Source organism: Artemia franciscana, chromosome 6, assembly GCF_032884065.1.
Source record: "Artemia franciscana chromosome 6, ASM3288406v1, whole genome shotgun sequence".
NCBI lineage: Eukaryota > Metazoa > Arthropoda > Branchiopoda > Anostraca > Artemiidae > Artemia > Artemia franciscana.
The window spans coordinates 23,706,905-23,722,920 of record NC_088868.1 but is presented as its reverse complement, the minus strand read 5'-3'; the positions used below and the strand labels follow the sequence as shown (position 1 = coordinate 23,722,920).

General features: G+C 35.1%; 1 protein-coding gene across 6 annotated transcripts in view; it reads right to left on the bottom strand.

Annotated features, from left to right (window-relative positions):
- Positions 1–481: 481 nt before the first annotated feature.
- LOC136028215 (uncharacterized) overlaps positions 482–16,016 on the bottom strand; it is a 177,216-nt gene continuing 161,681 nt past the window's right edge. For all 6 annotated transcript variants that reach the window (XM_065705928.1, XM_065705927.1, XM_065705929.1 and 3 more), the window contains 4 exons: positions 12,891–13,171; positions 6,992–7,047; positions 2,217–2,439; positions 482–631 (listed from right to left, as the gene is read on the bottom strand). In XM_065705928.1, coding sequence (XP_065562000.1) covers positions 576–631; positions 2,217–2,439; positions 6,992–7,047; positions 12,891–13,171 — 616 coding nt within the window. In that variant the 3' untranslated portion in view covers positions 482–575. The remainder of the gene's footprint in view (positions 632–2,216; positions 2,440–6,991; positions 7,048–12,890; positions 13,172–16,016) is intronic.

Here is a 16,016-nt window from a genome sequence, read left to right as displayed (position 1 = left end):
AATTCTTCGGTTTGGGACGGGGGTCAGTGGTGTGACTCTGTAAGCTTAGCCAGAGTCGACCCAGCTCTGAATGGGTACCTGGAGAAATCCGGGGAAGGTAAACAGGAAGGGTGTGCAAATTCACAGGATGGCTGGCCCCCAACCCCCCATTGCATTTCCTGGATGAAGGGCCAAGAAACGGAGATCAGCACCGCCGGTAAGGACTGTAAAGTCTAATGCCGTATCCTTTACCTTTTACCTTACTCGTTATTTTACATGCAGATTTGACGCAGAATTAGTTACCGAGTATTTAATGTTTATTTTGTCCATGAGTAAAATCTTGAGAGGAGTGAGTTCCATTCGTTCCCTCAAAATGGTGACAAGGACTTAATACAATTTGCAATCCACTTGCAATTCACATTACTGATCATAAATTCTATAAACTTAGACAGTACTAACTACATGCTCCTGACATTTTTTCTGTGTCCTTTTACTAAATAAAGAGATGAAAGAATAATTTAATGTGAACAGTAAAAATCAAAAAACAAAATCATTATAAATTAAATAAATATTGAACTGTGTTTGATCTACGCATTTTACCCCGATACATATGATGAAGATTCGCCACCAGCAGCAATGATGTCTGGAAAGCCTAAGAAAATAAAACAGAGGTTACATAGAAGTTAAGTGAAAACTTGGCATACCTGTAATTGTGGTATTAAAAACTAAAACTACTTTAGTAATAATTTTAATGCCGTTCAATACCATGAGTTATCACCTAATCTAGTTGGTTATAAGCTTTTGATTTTGTGGGGTTAAACAATTCAGAATTGACTGGGCGGTCTTGCCATAAATTGTATGCTTGTAAACTTGTGAACTTGTTTTGAAAAGAAACCAGGATAAACAAGAGAAAACTAAAAGCCGATACCTACTTTCCCAGAAACCTCAAGAAAATACATGGCAAAGAGAGTTATATGCCAAAGATAGAAATATTTAGACTTAATTAAACTTGCAGCAATGAGCTCGCCTTTTGTCTAACAGACAATATTACTGCTACTAACAATCCTTTGCTGCATCAAGATGCTTTCACTCCTTCTCCAGCTCAGTCTAGGCAAGCCTAAAGTTAATTTTAAAACCTATTCTTGCACCCTGATCCCTCTAAACCTAAAAAAAAGAAAAAAATTGCTAAACTTTTTCCTGAAACACTCAAATCATTGGCATAATTTAGGTATTGAATATTTTACCCTCCAATATGTTTCCATGCTTTCCCATATCCTTTACCATATCTCTTAGGACACAATCTTAAGTACCGTTCAGGTTTTTAGAAACAACGAGGGGACGAAATAGAATTAAGTAATTCTCATTTGAGGGTAGAAGGTCCCAAAGGGCTGTAGCTCTGAAGACTCAGATTAGTGATACTTCAGCTTAGAGCCACTACTTCCACACTTTATTTCAAACTTTCAATAAGGTGTCTGCATAATGGGAAAGTAAAACTTATCAATTCCAGCCACGATTAAAGATTGACAAGATAAAGAAAAGATAAAGAAATCACGTTTAGTCCCCTTACCCACTTTTAAACTTCCCTCTAACATTACTTAAGGTAATTTATTTATTCTTTCTTTCTGGAAACACCAACCAGGCCCGCATATCAAAAAAAGAGGGAATTGACACGAGTAACCGGAGGTCTGCTATTTAACACATATTATTCGGAAGCTCAACTTTCGAAGATGGATTAACCGGAAGCTCATATAACTAAGAAATATTACCCATATGAAAATCTACGAAAAAAGCATTCTCCTACATTCCATTTTCATGCAAATTTTTAAATAAAGAAAGATTGTTCTTTTTCGTGAGTCTAGATTCAAAATATGTTTCCGAAGAATTAGGCTGCACGCAACCACATTTCCTAGTTAAGAAAAGAGGCAGCACTGTTTAGGGGACAGCACAACCATGAGTACTACTCTGCAAACCATTACCAGTCACACTTCACAAAGTACGGACAAGCATCAACCTTACAGAATAGTTACTCTTTCTTGTGTAGAGTATTTAGATTTAGTATGTTTATGACACAAGCTAAGAAATTATGATACAAATTATAAAAATAAAATTAGAAAAAGATTATATCGACAATAAAAGAGAATAAAGAGACAGCAAAGATAATTAGAAACGCTTGAAATAGCGTTGAAAAGAAGCTAAGAGCTTGTAAATTATTTCGTTTACTATAATAGTTGTCTCACCTGGCACACCCACAAGAGCTAAATCGATAACAAATCCAATTGGGAAACTGCAGGACCGAAAATATCCGCAAAAAGTTAATATATTGTTTGAAATAAGTCTTCTTGACGGGAATCTACCACCACCTCTTCGGCCAAAGACGATAACAACAGGCCGACCATCTCGGCTTCTCTTACGCTTCGCAGCATATCGACATTCTTTTATTGCCATTTGAGCAACTTCACCCTGAAAAACAAGCATACTTTTATTCGGCCTAACATTACTATATTTATTCTTTGTTTTTTAAAGTACAGAAATAAAGTACTCTTTTAAAAGTACAGAAGGTAAAGTGATACAACTTCAGGGTTCTTGATATTGTGTTTATTCGTTCCAAATCTTTTGTTACCTACATGTAGGTATTTCAAATATATGAAAGATTGTTGACAATGTTTTTATACAATCCTTATGCCAGATTTGGCCTCTCACTCACTCGGACTATCTATCTTGGCTTTTTCTACACTAAAACCATGACTTGATGCTCGCAACTATTTAATTTTAATTAAAAATCAACGGATTAAATTCAAATCAAGTGAAATATGAAAAAAATACAATTAAATCAAACAGAAATAATGTTTTGAAATACCATAGGCAATGGAAAAAGATATAGGAGTGTACACAAATTTCCGAAAATCTGGAAAAATTCAAGGTAGGAGTGCAGATTGGAAGATTAGGCTTACAATCAATAAAAATGAATTCAATAAAAGGAAGATCGCTTAGGTGGGTTATATCCCTGGTGCTAGCTATCCTTTTTTTTTCAAATAAAGTTAAAAGAAATATCAAAAATGCATTGTACGTCATAAAAGATGTTGGAATGGGGGATGGCCTTGAAGGAGAAACCAAAATAATCTTAATTTGTGGGCAAGAAGCTTCCCTAAAGCCTTCAAAACAACCTGTTTATTCCCTTTGACTTGAAACTTGGTACCCCAAAACAGCGTATTTATCTAACAAAAACATTAATTCCCCTGCTTGGGAGAAGACTTGATGCTACCCAAGCAATTAATCAACACCTATTTATTTAATTGTTCTGAATGGGGGAAGACCTGGTGTTTTCAATTCCCTTTTTATGTCTCTGGGTCTGATAGCTACATAACTGTTTGGAATTACTTGTGACTGCGACTACTTGCAACTGTGACCACGATATGACTACGGCTTCGGCCACTTGTGACTACAACTGCGACTTGCGATTACGAATACTTGTGACTGCCACTCAGGGTCGTAACCAGATTTTTTTTTTGGGGGGGGGGAGTACAATATAATATTCTGGGGGGGGGGGCAAACAGGAACTTTAAAAACACATCGAAAATTTTGTATAGATATATTTGATATATTTTTACGAGTCGGACAAACATTTCGAGGGGCGGGGTTTCAAATTCCCCCCCGCGGGATTAAGCCTTGCTACCACTATTCGCAACTGTGACCACATGCAACAGTGGATACTTTTGATTGAGACTACTTGTGATAGTGACTACTCTAGGCTATGAATACTTGTGATTACGACTGCTAGTAACTGTGACATCTTGTGAATGCGACTGCGAATTCAAATGCAACTCGGCTGCTATTGTGGTCACTTGCAATTATGAGTATTTGCAATTTCAATTGTGATTAATGGTAACTACATGTGTGACAAATTGTGACTAAGAATACTAGGACTCGTGGTCGTCACTGCTATTACTTGTTACTGTGACTACTACTATTTGTACTACTTCTACAATTACGACACTGGCTACAAATATTACTGCAACTTCTTCTATTACAGCAAGAAATAAATCATAAGATAACTTCGAAGATCACACTGCCTTTCCATGACGAAAGTAAAACAGTTCAAAATAGGGATGAAACCTTTTTATTGACAGTGAATATATATAAAATTATTTAACTGGATATTTCGAACACATATACAGCGTTCATCATCAGCAGTAAACATTGTATATGTGTTCGAAATATCCAGTTAAATAATTTTATATCTATTCACTGTCAATAAAAAGGTTTCATTACTATTCTGAACTGTTTTACTTTAAATCATAAGAGTTTATCTGGACAAATGTGTTAATGGCGTAGTGAATCAGGTATTCAAAAGGGCTTATTTACAATATCCCACGACTCCCTAAGGGTATCAGGTATAAAATTTTAGGGAATATTAAGGGGGTTGTTGCGCTAGACCCAACAGAATCAATAAAAAGACACTGTCAATATGGTGTACCTAAGCGTATCTATATTTTTTCTGGAGCGGCTACAAGTTGAAACCTTTACAGAATGTTTAAGGGGGACGTAAAACAACATCATAAGACACTATATGTACACGCATCCAGGTTGTGGGAATGATATATCTTCAATATTTTAAGAACAGTTAGGGAAGGGTATAAAATTGAAACATTTAGAGAATGTTGAGTGTTTTTTTTTTTTTTGAGCCTATAGACACTATGTGCATCTCAGACGTTAATGGGCGTTGCTGCAATACCAAAATATGGCTATTATTATCAAGAAGAAACATTCAGGATATTTCGGTTGGGATGTTGGATTGGGATGTTGAACTAAATCAAAAGACACCAAAGACCAAATGCATTCTGGTTGTAAGAATGGCATGTCTGAAGTATCTGAGGAATATTTAAGCGTACTACGTTGAAATTTTCAGACCTTGTTGAACCTAAAACAAATAACATTATGTGTATCCTGGTTGTGGAAAAAACATTTCTAAAAAGTAGCTGATCCCAGCATCAGCTATTAGTATTCAGTTTAAATTAAAGTAAAAGATACTATGTACATCCAGCCTGTTAAAATGACGCGTGCAATATATCAGCAACAGCTAAAGGTATTATGTTGAAACTTTCAGAGAAAGCTGAGAGGGGGTGTGTTTTAAGTTTGACCAAAGGACATCAAGTGGATCCTGCTACGGGTAAAATTTCCATGAATACTGAGGAGGGTGTGGAAGTCAATCAAAAGACACTAATTGGACCTAATAAATTAGAATCGTTTTTTTTAATCTTTAAGCTGGAGGCGTAAAAAACTGGATATATATTCATTTAATTAAGCAATAAAACTTTGACAATAGAAAACGAACGGCTAAAGCCTAATTGTAACATAAACTGAGAACTACCAGAAATTACTTTTAAAGGAATAAATAAAACCCAAAACGAACAGAGATTAAAAAATGATTATGTCAAAGATAAAAATGATGAATACTTATGTAGATGAATCTTAATACAAGTGAAAATTAAATTGAAAATTAAAGTCAAGATTATAAAAAATAACATTACTACAAACAGCAGTTTGGTTACTTCCCATTTCCCCCTCTCCTATCTGTAAAATATCCAAGGTCTATCGCGTCAATTACGCTATACTGAAAGCTAAATGTGTTATAAACATTTATTTGCAACACTAAAAAATATAAAAAATATCACAGTAAAGGTAGGTCTTGAATTTCTGAGTCTTCAGGAATTAATATAATGATATATTAATATTCAATTTAGTTTCATTAGTTTTTTCAGTCATTTTGATTGTTATGGTGATATAATGTTTATTTGACATCTATGTTTAGAAAAACTAAAGCAATTTATTTAAGAAACATGAATATTTCAATAATACGTAATGGAAAGTTTTAAAAATTTAATTGTTAAGTAAAAGTAATTTTTATATTGTAATTAATTTGTACAGGCAAGTTTGAACTCTGTAGCTGTGTGTCCTGAGAAGTAGCATCAACATTATATTGTGTTGATGTACAGTAAATAACTTCGGACATAAGCTGAATATTTTGTCAAAGTTTTGCTGAATAAGTTCTTAATAGCCTGTACTAAAGGAGAGGTATTATTGTGCATGCTAATAAAAATTCTGCCTTGATTATTGCCTTTTTCACCACTGTACCAGTGGACAAGTGAAGATATCGTTTAATGCTGCATTGGAAAGATTTTTACAAGGGAAGGAGCACTATCACTCCCCCTCGCCCGGCCTCAAAACACCAATAAACAAGGGATAGTGCAAAAGTTTTCTTGGAATCAAGAGGGACAAGATATAAATTTCTACTCCCCCCTCCCCTTCCCTAAAGCTTATTCTATATTTATCTTAAGGTTCAATGAGACTTAGAATATTTGTATATTAAATCCACTATTTGAGACATCCATCCTCCCCCTACCGCAGAATCCTTCGCCCCTCCTTTTCTATAATAGCTGAAGCCAAAATACGTGTCATCGTAAATAATTTTCTGAAATATGAAGCAAATCAGTTTGGTTAAATGAAGCTTTAAAAAAAAATCAAGAAATATTTGTTAGCAATAAGAAAGAAGACATCGACATTAGGAATAAATTTCCATATTAACCATTTGTCTTATATCTAATGGGGAACCTAATGCTGTGTTTTTCGTTAAGATCTCTTACCTTTTCGGGGGTGATCACCCTCCTTTGTCAAAAGATCAATCAAATTTTCCCTAGGCTCGTATTTTTTTAATCGGTAGCATTAATTAATTCCATATATTTGGAATCAGTATAAAAGTCTAATACTTTTGATGTATTAATTTTTTTGAGCATTCCTGTTATTAAGAGTTCGGTTACTGTTAGCCTGAGTCACTCCTTACTAACAGTACATTAAAACTGACTAAACTGAGCAAGAGATTAAAATGAGTAAATTTTTTTTTTAACGATAAAATATGTCTACAGAAGTAAACAGAAGAAGTTCAATTTACTGTTTTCTCAGTAATGCCTAGTATTTCTTATTGTCTTTTCAACTTAAAATAAAGTAAGAAACTTACGATTGATTGACAGTACTGTTTCAGGGTAAAACCATCAGGAACAGGAGGAAAAACAACTGTAAAACAGAAAAAATTTTAAATATAAAAAATGCATTAAATATGTAAAAAACTAAGTTGAAAACATGACTAATTAAAAAGTTGTTTATTTGCACCGTTGAACTCTTTATTACGGTATATAATATGGCAATGTGCGAGTATTATGTAATAATATAAGGTAGGTAACTTTATTCAAAAAACAATACAATAAACTTTCATTCATCAGCTAAAAAAAAATAGGCCACAATTGCCTGTAAGCATAGCTGACATCAAATACGATCTATTTCTTTAAAATATTTCGCTTACATCAAAAAGAAAAATAAATAAGATAAATAAACTACAAAAAGAAAAAAAAAACAAAAAAGGAAACAAAACAAAAACTAATGATCAATTTAACAAAATGGGGGGAGATAACCTTTTCTCAATCTAAAATACTCAACATTACTAATTGTTCAGAAGATGGGCCTTGAGGCGACGTTTCAGCTGAGGCAGACTTTCTGATTCCTTAACTTGCTGTGGGAATGGATTCCAGACGGACGGTCCCATGTATCTGATGACATGAGCCGACCGGGAAGTATTCCGAAACTCATGAACAAGATTATTCGAATTTCGCGTGTCATAATCATAATAAGAAGAACCAAACTAAAAAATCATTAAAAATATTAGGCCCTAAATTATGTAGACATTGATATACTAAGATACCAATCTGCGTGTCTCTGATTTTTCCAACATCCAAAATATCAAACTTCTTCTAAATAGACACAGTGTTGAAAAAGAGTCTAAAAGAGTCAGTGTCTAAATAGACTCATAATTAGACTGAAAGTTACTAGCCCACTTCCACGATCATAATTTCCTAGAGTTCTAATTGCCTTATCCTGTTGCACTTGAACTCTCATATAATTAGACTGAAAGTTACTAGCCCAGATTAAACAACCATAATTTATATACGACGCTATTAAAGTATGGTACAGTGACATTAAAACTTTCAAAGGAAGCACATTTTTTAGACGCCACAGCATCCCAACTCCCCTTGACACTTTGCAGGAAACTAGGTCATTGTGCGCCATCCAACTCAGTTTGAAGTCAAGAAGAAACCCGAGGTAACGCGTTTCTCGGACTTGTTTCAAAGAAACACCATTGTACTTAATATCTGAAGGTAAATCTTGGGGCTCACCAGTCCTTCTAAAAACCATTTAATTTGTTTTTGAAGCATTAACAGCAAGTTTACTGAGTGTAACAAACGTATAAAGTCCCTTTAAAGCACTGTTTGCTCGGTCTATCAAGTCCGGCAACGATTTGGCAATAACAGTTATAGCAGTGTCGTCGGCAAAAGACGTTAAGTAACCAGGGACAAAAAATCTCATACTATCTACATAAATTAAAAATAAAAGAGGACCTAGGACAGAACCTTGTGGCACTCCGCAATTCAATGGGTAAACCTGTTAAACTTCATTATTTATTGCAACTTTTACACTTCTACCTCGCAAATACGACTCAAACCAACTCAAACACTTATTCCTAATACCTAACTTCGACAATCTATCCAACAAAATTCCAAAATCAACAGTATCAAAAGCTTTCTTAAAATCAATGAAAATTGTCATACAAAAATAGTTTTTTTTTCCATTGCACCGTTTACCTTATCAATTAAATATAAAGTGGCATGCACAGTTGAATGTCTTTTTATAAATCCAAATTGAGTTTCAGACAGAAATCCACAATTTGTTAGATGCTCATATAGTCTTTTGTGCACTATTTTTTCATATAGCTTTGAAATGATGGGTAGTATTGATATAGGTCTCTAATTTGAAAGGTCACTTACAGTCCCAGACTTTGGAAGCTGGATGACTTTGGTCATTTTCAGCAAACGGGGAAATTTACCCTCTGCCATTGACAGACTTATCAAAAATACTAGTACTGGAAGAATATTCGGAAGCACTGATTTTAGAGTTCGTAGGTTGAGGCCATCGGTCCCAGCACTGTTTGATTTTATTGAAGAAACAATCTTCTCTATTTCTACAGAATCGCAGGGATCTAATTTCATTTCAAAATATTGACCTCTTAGGTCTTCAAAATTTGATTCTTCTATCAGCAACTCGTTTTTCACTGCTCCTGCACTCTGAACAGTTTCACCAATCTTCGAGAAATGATAAGCAAACAAATCACATACTTTGTCAAGATCTCGAACTATTTCGCCACCAGCATTTAGGCTATACTGTTGTGGAGCAGGACCACCTCTGATCACTTCAGAGCTTTAAGGTCTGATCACTTTCAGCTTTAAGGTTTGATGCATTTTTCTTAAATTCTGCGCCATAAAAGTATCTCATTTTCTTTCGTCTAGTGGAGTTAACTAGATTACGTTGATCCTTAAACTGTGCAGAACTAAACGCATTTCTTATATCAACCATTCGCAAAAGCTCATCATCAACCCACGGTTTTCTCGCTGTTTTTTTCATATTTTCATTCTTTTCAGTGGGCATGTCAAGTCATAAATACCTAGCAGCGTGGTGTTGAACGTTTCGAAAGCCAAAGGTGGGTTATTCTCCCTAAATATACTCTCCCAATTTACAGCACCTAGCTCTTCTGAAAACATTTTAACGTTCGCTGGCTTCAGATCTCGTATCTGTATATTACGCTTCAGTACTTGTTTTTTTATGTGAAGTTCTAATCTAGCTAGGACTGGCAGGTGATCAGAGATAGACGAAATTATAAAATCTGCGCATGTAGTTGCTACTTGACGTGACGAAACAAATATGTTGTCAATCAAGGTCGCATAATGCTCGGTGATCCTTGTCGGAACTCTGACCACAGGGTATAGATCGTGAGATGACATGGAATTTAAAAATCAAGATTCATACCAGCTAGTGTTTTCAAATCATAATTAAAATCACCCATTATCATAAATTCCAAACCTGAAACTTTTACATTCAGCATTAAATCATCAAAACCAGATATAAAACGATCAAACATAGCACTTGGTGGTCTATAAATAATACAAAAATAAAAAATTCTTTTCTTCAAATCTAACTTCAACAGAAAAACTTTCAAACTCACCCTCTAGCCAAACCTCAAGATCATCACGCACCTTATACTGTAAAGAGTCCCTTACTAGAAACGCCAGGCCTCCTCTGCCTATTTTTGAACGGTTTTTCGATTCTAAACAATACCCTGGAAAACTATAGAACGAGAGAAGACTATCCCTACCCAAATACGTTTCATATAAAGCAAGCAACTGAATAGAAGTATTTTCATACATAAACTGAACAATATCATGATAAGATGACGTAATGTGGCAGTTCCACGCACAAACAACCCACTCATTTATTCTTTTATTAATGTCTACAGGTCCATTAATATACTTGCTAGAACGACCCGGCCGAAAACTTAAAGTAGACTGCTCTGCCACAAGCTTAGATATTAAATATTCGTCAATATCAAATGGGTCTTGTTCATATCGTTTAAGCCGCAAACTTAGTAGATCAGTACCCATCAAAACGAAAAATAGTAAATATTGGTGTTACTATCGAACAATAAAAATCAAAATAAAAAAAATATCTGAAAAAGAAAAAAAAACAAAAAAAAAACTAATCAACAAAATCACATACAATCAACAAGTGACCTTGTTCTGCGAATGGAAGGGTCACTTGGCCTTTTCACAAGGACATTAAAATGGTCTGTCCAAACATACTTCACACCAAACTTGTCTCTCGCCATGTTCAAAATGTCTCTTCGACGCTTTGTTAAAGCCTCAGTGATGTATACACCGGTACGCGCTAATTTTGCTTTTTATTTGAAGACTCTTCGGACAATATCTTTGCTCTGAAACTTCACCATTATGGGAGCTACTTTACCAGAACCATCTGCACTGATCATATTCTGCCGGAATCGAAATGCGCTTGTAATATGACTATCCGTTATATCACTAACGCCTAAATTCTGCTTAACCAAATCAATCACAGTGGTATTCAGGTTAACACCTGGCTGTTGTTTCATTCCATGGATTACGAGACTATTAAGCAGAACTTCTTGGTCATAATTATCAAGCCTCATCTCTATGCGATTAACGCGCTCCTCAAGATTTTCAATAAGTGTTTTTAGGGTTTTGAGTGATTTTTCAAGCTTTTCAAATTTAGGATTATATTCAACCGCAATATAGTCGTACACTTCGCTGACAATTGTATCCGCAGAGCCACCACCAGTAGCCATTTCCGCTACTTCACGGGCTATACCATTTTTTGGACTCAACTTAGTTTTTTCCAACTCAGCCTGCACCGTAGCCACTTGGCCAAGTAGACCTGAGGTGGCAGGTTCAGGGTCAGCCAGAGTAAGATTCATAGTGGCAAAAGTCTTACTTCTACGATATATATCGGGCATCGACTCTAGCTCAGCGAAAGCTTTATCTACTCCTTTTGATTTGTTTTTTGAGGCCTGTTGAAATTTAGCCTTTTCGGAAGTGATATTTGACTCAGCGACTATATATTCACTATGCTGATCGTAGCAGAAAACAAGGTATTTGGAATCTCCGTCACCCTTAGTTGTAACTTTCATTATTCTTGATGGCCAGAGAGGATAATCTGCAAAGTGGACTAAAACCAAGTCGAACTGCCTAAACTTTGGCATTTTAAGGTGGCAAAAAATAAACCGCAAAAAATATGAAGTGAAGAAAAAAAACTTCACTTGCAAGAGAAGTAAAGGAAACGTTGGAGGCTGTACCTTGTCTCCGCAATTTAAGAGGCAAGCCCGGCGGGTACTACGCCTCTTGCAAACAACTCTCTCACCCCTCTTCTGCTTATTTTTTTTCTCCCAACTTTGTCGTAGCGTAATTGCTTATATTCTCCCAAAGGTCACTCCTTCAAAACATATAGCTGTAAAGTCTGAAAACATACTTTTAATTTAATACTGAATCCGTATTAAAAGTTCTTTAAATTGTCACTTAAATTAAGGCCAGAGTACACTCTTTTAATCCTCAAAATTAATAATATTTCTTAATCTCTTACTGTACTCAATTTCACTAGTTGCGCAATCCAATTAGATTCAGAGTTAAATCCAGTTTAGGTCCTCACAGTTCAAAGACAAAATTAATACTGATTTATTAGTAGGATCTGTAGTAGCATAGCATTATAACGTTATAGCATAAAAATAATATATAATCTAATATAGTATGTAGACAAATATAGAAATACCGTAAACATAATATGATGTATAACGTTATCCTACAGTGTAACACACTTTATCGAACAGTTCGTGGTAATGAACTATAAGTAAGGAGCGACCTGGCTCAATAGTAAACGACACTCTAAAAGACTGAATTTTCATACCAATAGATACATCGAAAGAATTAGATTTTTATACTGATTTTAATTATATAAGTTTCATCAGTTTTAATCTTACTCATCAAAAGTATTGAACCTGAGAAAATTTGCCTTATTTTCGAAAAAAGGGGGAAACACCCTCTAAGAGTCATAGAATCTTATTGAAAATCACATCACCAGATTCAACGTATCAGAGACCCTTACTTACGTATTGGTTGTACTAATTGACCCTTACTAGACGTATTGGTTATTTGGCAGTATGCAGACATTTTCAAGGGGCTATTTTTCTGGTGGGGGGGTACATAGAAGGATCTCTTCAAGTAGGAATTTTACGTTGGCAGAAGATAATTTTTCCATGAAGGGGGTGCAGGAATTATCACCATTATTTCAGAAAGTCGATCAGAAATTTAAATAAAAAACATGTTTTTTCAACTGAAAGTAAGGAGCGACCCCTGCCAAAGTCCTGTTAGGTTTAAAGAATCTTCATCTTTAGGATCTTCGAAGGAGAATACATTTATGCAACTTCTTTTTTAAAATAGGGAAAATCTTACTTGAGGGATGACAGACGTTTTCTGGTATAGACTGCCCAGGAACTGTGCAATCTATTCCTAATGACTGCGTCTCACTTCCTACTGTAGGTATCGTAACTACAGAGGTTACTGTTTGTCTGGTCAAAAGCTTCGGAAGAAAAAACCTGCCCTCAGCTTCAGCTTTCTCACTGAGGCTCGTTTGAAGAGATGGTGTCTTATCTTCGTAGGATGGCTGCACATTAGAAATGGCCTGGTGAAGCAGAGGAAAATATCGAAAATCTGGCATCGCAGAAGGTTGAATGCTAAAACAAATATTTGATATTTAGCTAAGATTAAGTATATACTCGAATGTAAAAAAACAAAAAGCTAGAAACATTTGTTTCGTTTAAATTGAAAAATTTATAACAAAAACTAGGATTTGTCTGGGAACCAATAGGGAACGGACTGGGGTATTTTCCCTCTACAATTAGAAACTAAATAATTTTCTTTTTTAAGGGAATGTTTCCCTGTTTGTCGATTAATATTTTAGCCACACATTAAAAGAAAATGGAGGACCCTCTGGGCCTGTTTCCTTCCTTCAGAGTCTCAAGGTTCTTACCATCCCTCCTATATTTTCTAATGTTTTCCACGCAGTTGGCATGTTTTTCGAAGATGTCTTCCCAAGCTCTGATCTGAATTTTATTAAAAAACAATTTATGACAAAAAATTAGTTTGGTACTAATTTTTATTTTTTCCAATAAACAAAGAAAAAAAAAAGTTTGAATTACTGTTAGCTCCAATAAACAAGAAAATACGAAAGGCAAAAGCGTGTAAATCCGCTCTAGGTAACGGTAAATTGCTTAAAATTTTTTGTTTTTGACGTTTGTGAATTGTAAGTAAGAAGAAACTCGGCTAAATAGTAACCAAAACTCTAAAAAGCAGAATTTATATATTCATAGATGCATAAAAGAATTGGCAAAGGAATACATCAAAAGAATATTCCAAACATATGGAATCTATTTAGTTTATTTAGCACATCAAAAGCTACGAGCCTGAGGAAATTTCCCGATTCTAAAAAAGGAAGATACATCCCAAACTTAAAGGAATCTTGATGAAAATCAAGATATGACGTATCAGAAAACCGCTCTTTAGAAGTTTTAAGCTTTCATCTGCAAAAATACGGACTTACTGTGTTTCAAAATACTGTGCATCAAAAATACGGACTTTTACTATGTTGTATACGTGTTTGTCGCCTGAAGAAAGATCGCGGACGAACGTTTTTTTTCTTTTTTTCCCCAGGGGTGATTATATCGAATCAATGATCCAAAATCGGTGGAGCGATTATTTTCAAGAAAATTGAAAGTTAAAGTGTCATCTTTGAGTGACAAAAAAGATTAGAGGGTAGGTAGTTTCCAATTCCACGACTCCTTTTTACCGAAGTCGTCCGATCAGGATTTTTAGATAGCCATTTTGTTCAAAATAGTTGAAAGGTCCAATAACTATTCCTTTGAGGACAACATCATCCCCCACAACCTCTGGGTAAAGGGTTGCGATTTATGAGTTTTGCCCGTTGTTTACGCATAGTATTTGTTATTGGAAAGTATATAGACATTTTTGGGGGAGGAGGATTCCTGCTGAGGGATTTTTCACTGGGAGAAATTTCATTGGGGACGGACGTTGCCGGTGGTAAAGTTTACAGGGAACTCTTACACTGGGAGAATTTATCAGAAATGCTATGCAAAATTCTTTTTATTTGGCTTACGTTCTCTTTGCCGACTCGATTTTAGACTTGATGTTCAGGGGGAACCATACTGGAGACATTTTCAGCGGAACTGGAATTATTTTGAGGATTCTTCCATGGGAGGAATTTTCTACGATAAAAAATTTCTCCAAGGGGAACACTTTCACGGGAGAAACTTTCCAAGTGGGAATTTTCGACGGAAACAACTTTCCACTGGGGGTGGGGAGGCTTTCCTGGAAAAATTTCTCATGGAAGTAGTAATATCCAGAATGATTTGGAAAACAATAGTATTGACTGCATTGTGGATTCGTTGACAAACCTATAACTTAGAATCCCAGCCCGACACTTTTTTTAAACTTCTTCAAGACGCAGGAATATGTTACGCAATATGAATTCATTTCTAAGAGATGTAGGTACATACAAAGTAATATATATTATTTTTTCTTTGATTGTTTAAAAAACCTACGAGGCCCAGGATTTCTTTAGTTTTCATGTAATAGGGTTTTTTACTCAGGCAAATACTACATCATAGTTTTTTATTGTTTAAAAACCTAGTTATGTAAAAGGAAAAACCTTCAGAGCCCCACCAAATCCTGTTTTCTTTGATCGTTATGGTAAAATCCTAAGAGTGTAGGGAAAAACCTTCAGGGGCTTCAATCGAAAATTCAAATCGAAAGAACAGTTATGATTTGCAACAAAAGTGAATATAATGCATGTACAAAGATTACAAGACGAATTAAAAGCATTAGTGAAATAAATTGAAGAAGACGATCTAAATCTATATATAAAAAAATAAGTTGTTTGTCTGTCTGTCGACTGACGTCATTATAAGGATTGAGCTGTATGTCGTCATGAAGTTAGTTGTCGTCATGTTTGTTATGACGATGCTTAGTATATGACGTCATTATAAGTATTTAAGAAAATCGTTCAAAGACAAATTTTTAATTGTAAGAAGATCGTTGAAAGAGAAATTTTTAATTGTAAAATGACTGAAGAACCTACAATGGCAACAGCCGAGGAAGCTGCTCAAAGAGTCTATGCCAAAAGACTTGCGGCTGATAGAGAAAGTAAGAAAAGAAAGCGTACCGAGGAATCACAAGAACAGCATGAAAACAGGCTTGCGGCTCATAGAGAAAGTAAGAAAAGAAAGCGTGCCGAGGAATCACAAGAACAGCATGAAAATAGGCTTGCGGCTAAAGAACGCAAAACCACGCAGTTAGATGAAAATCCACCTGAACAGCGAGAGTCAAAACATATCAAAACTGAAAATGATAGCGATGATGATTGGGTTTGGGATTTTGACCTGGATAAGGTCATCAATGCCTACCAGGTTTTAGTTAAAAAAAAACAAAGGTTCGGCGATTTATATTTCATAGTGACGCTGAAAAATAAAGAAGAAAAAGAAAATTGAAAAAGGTAAACAACTA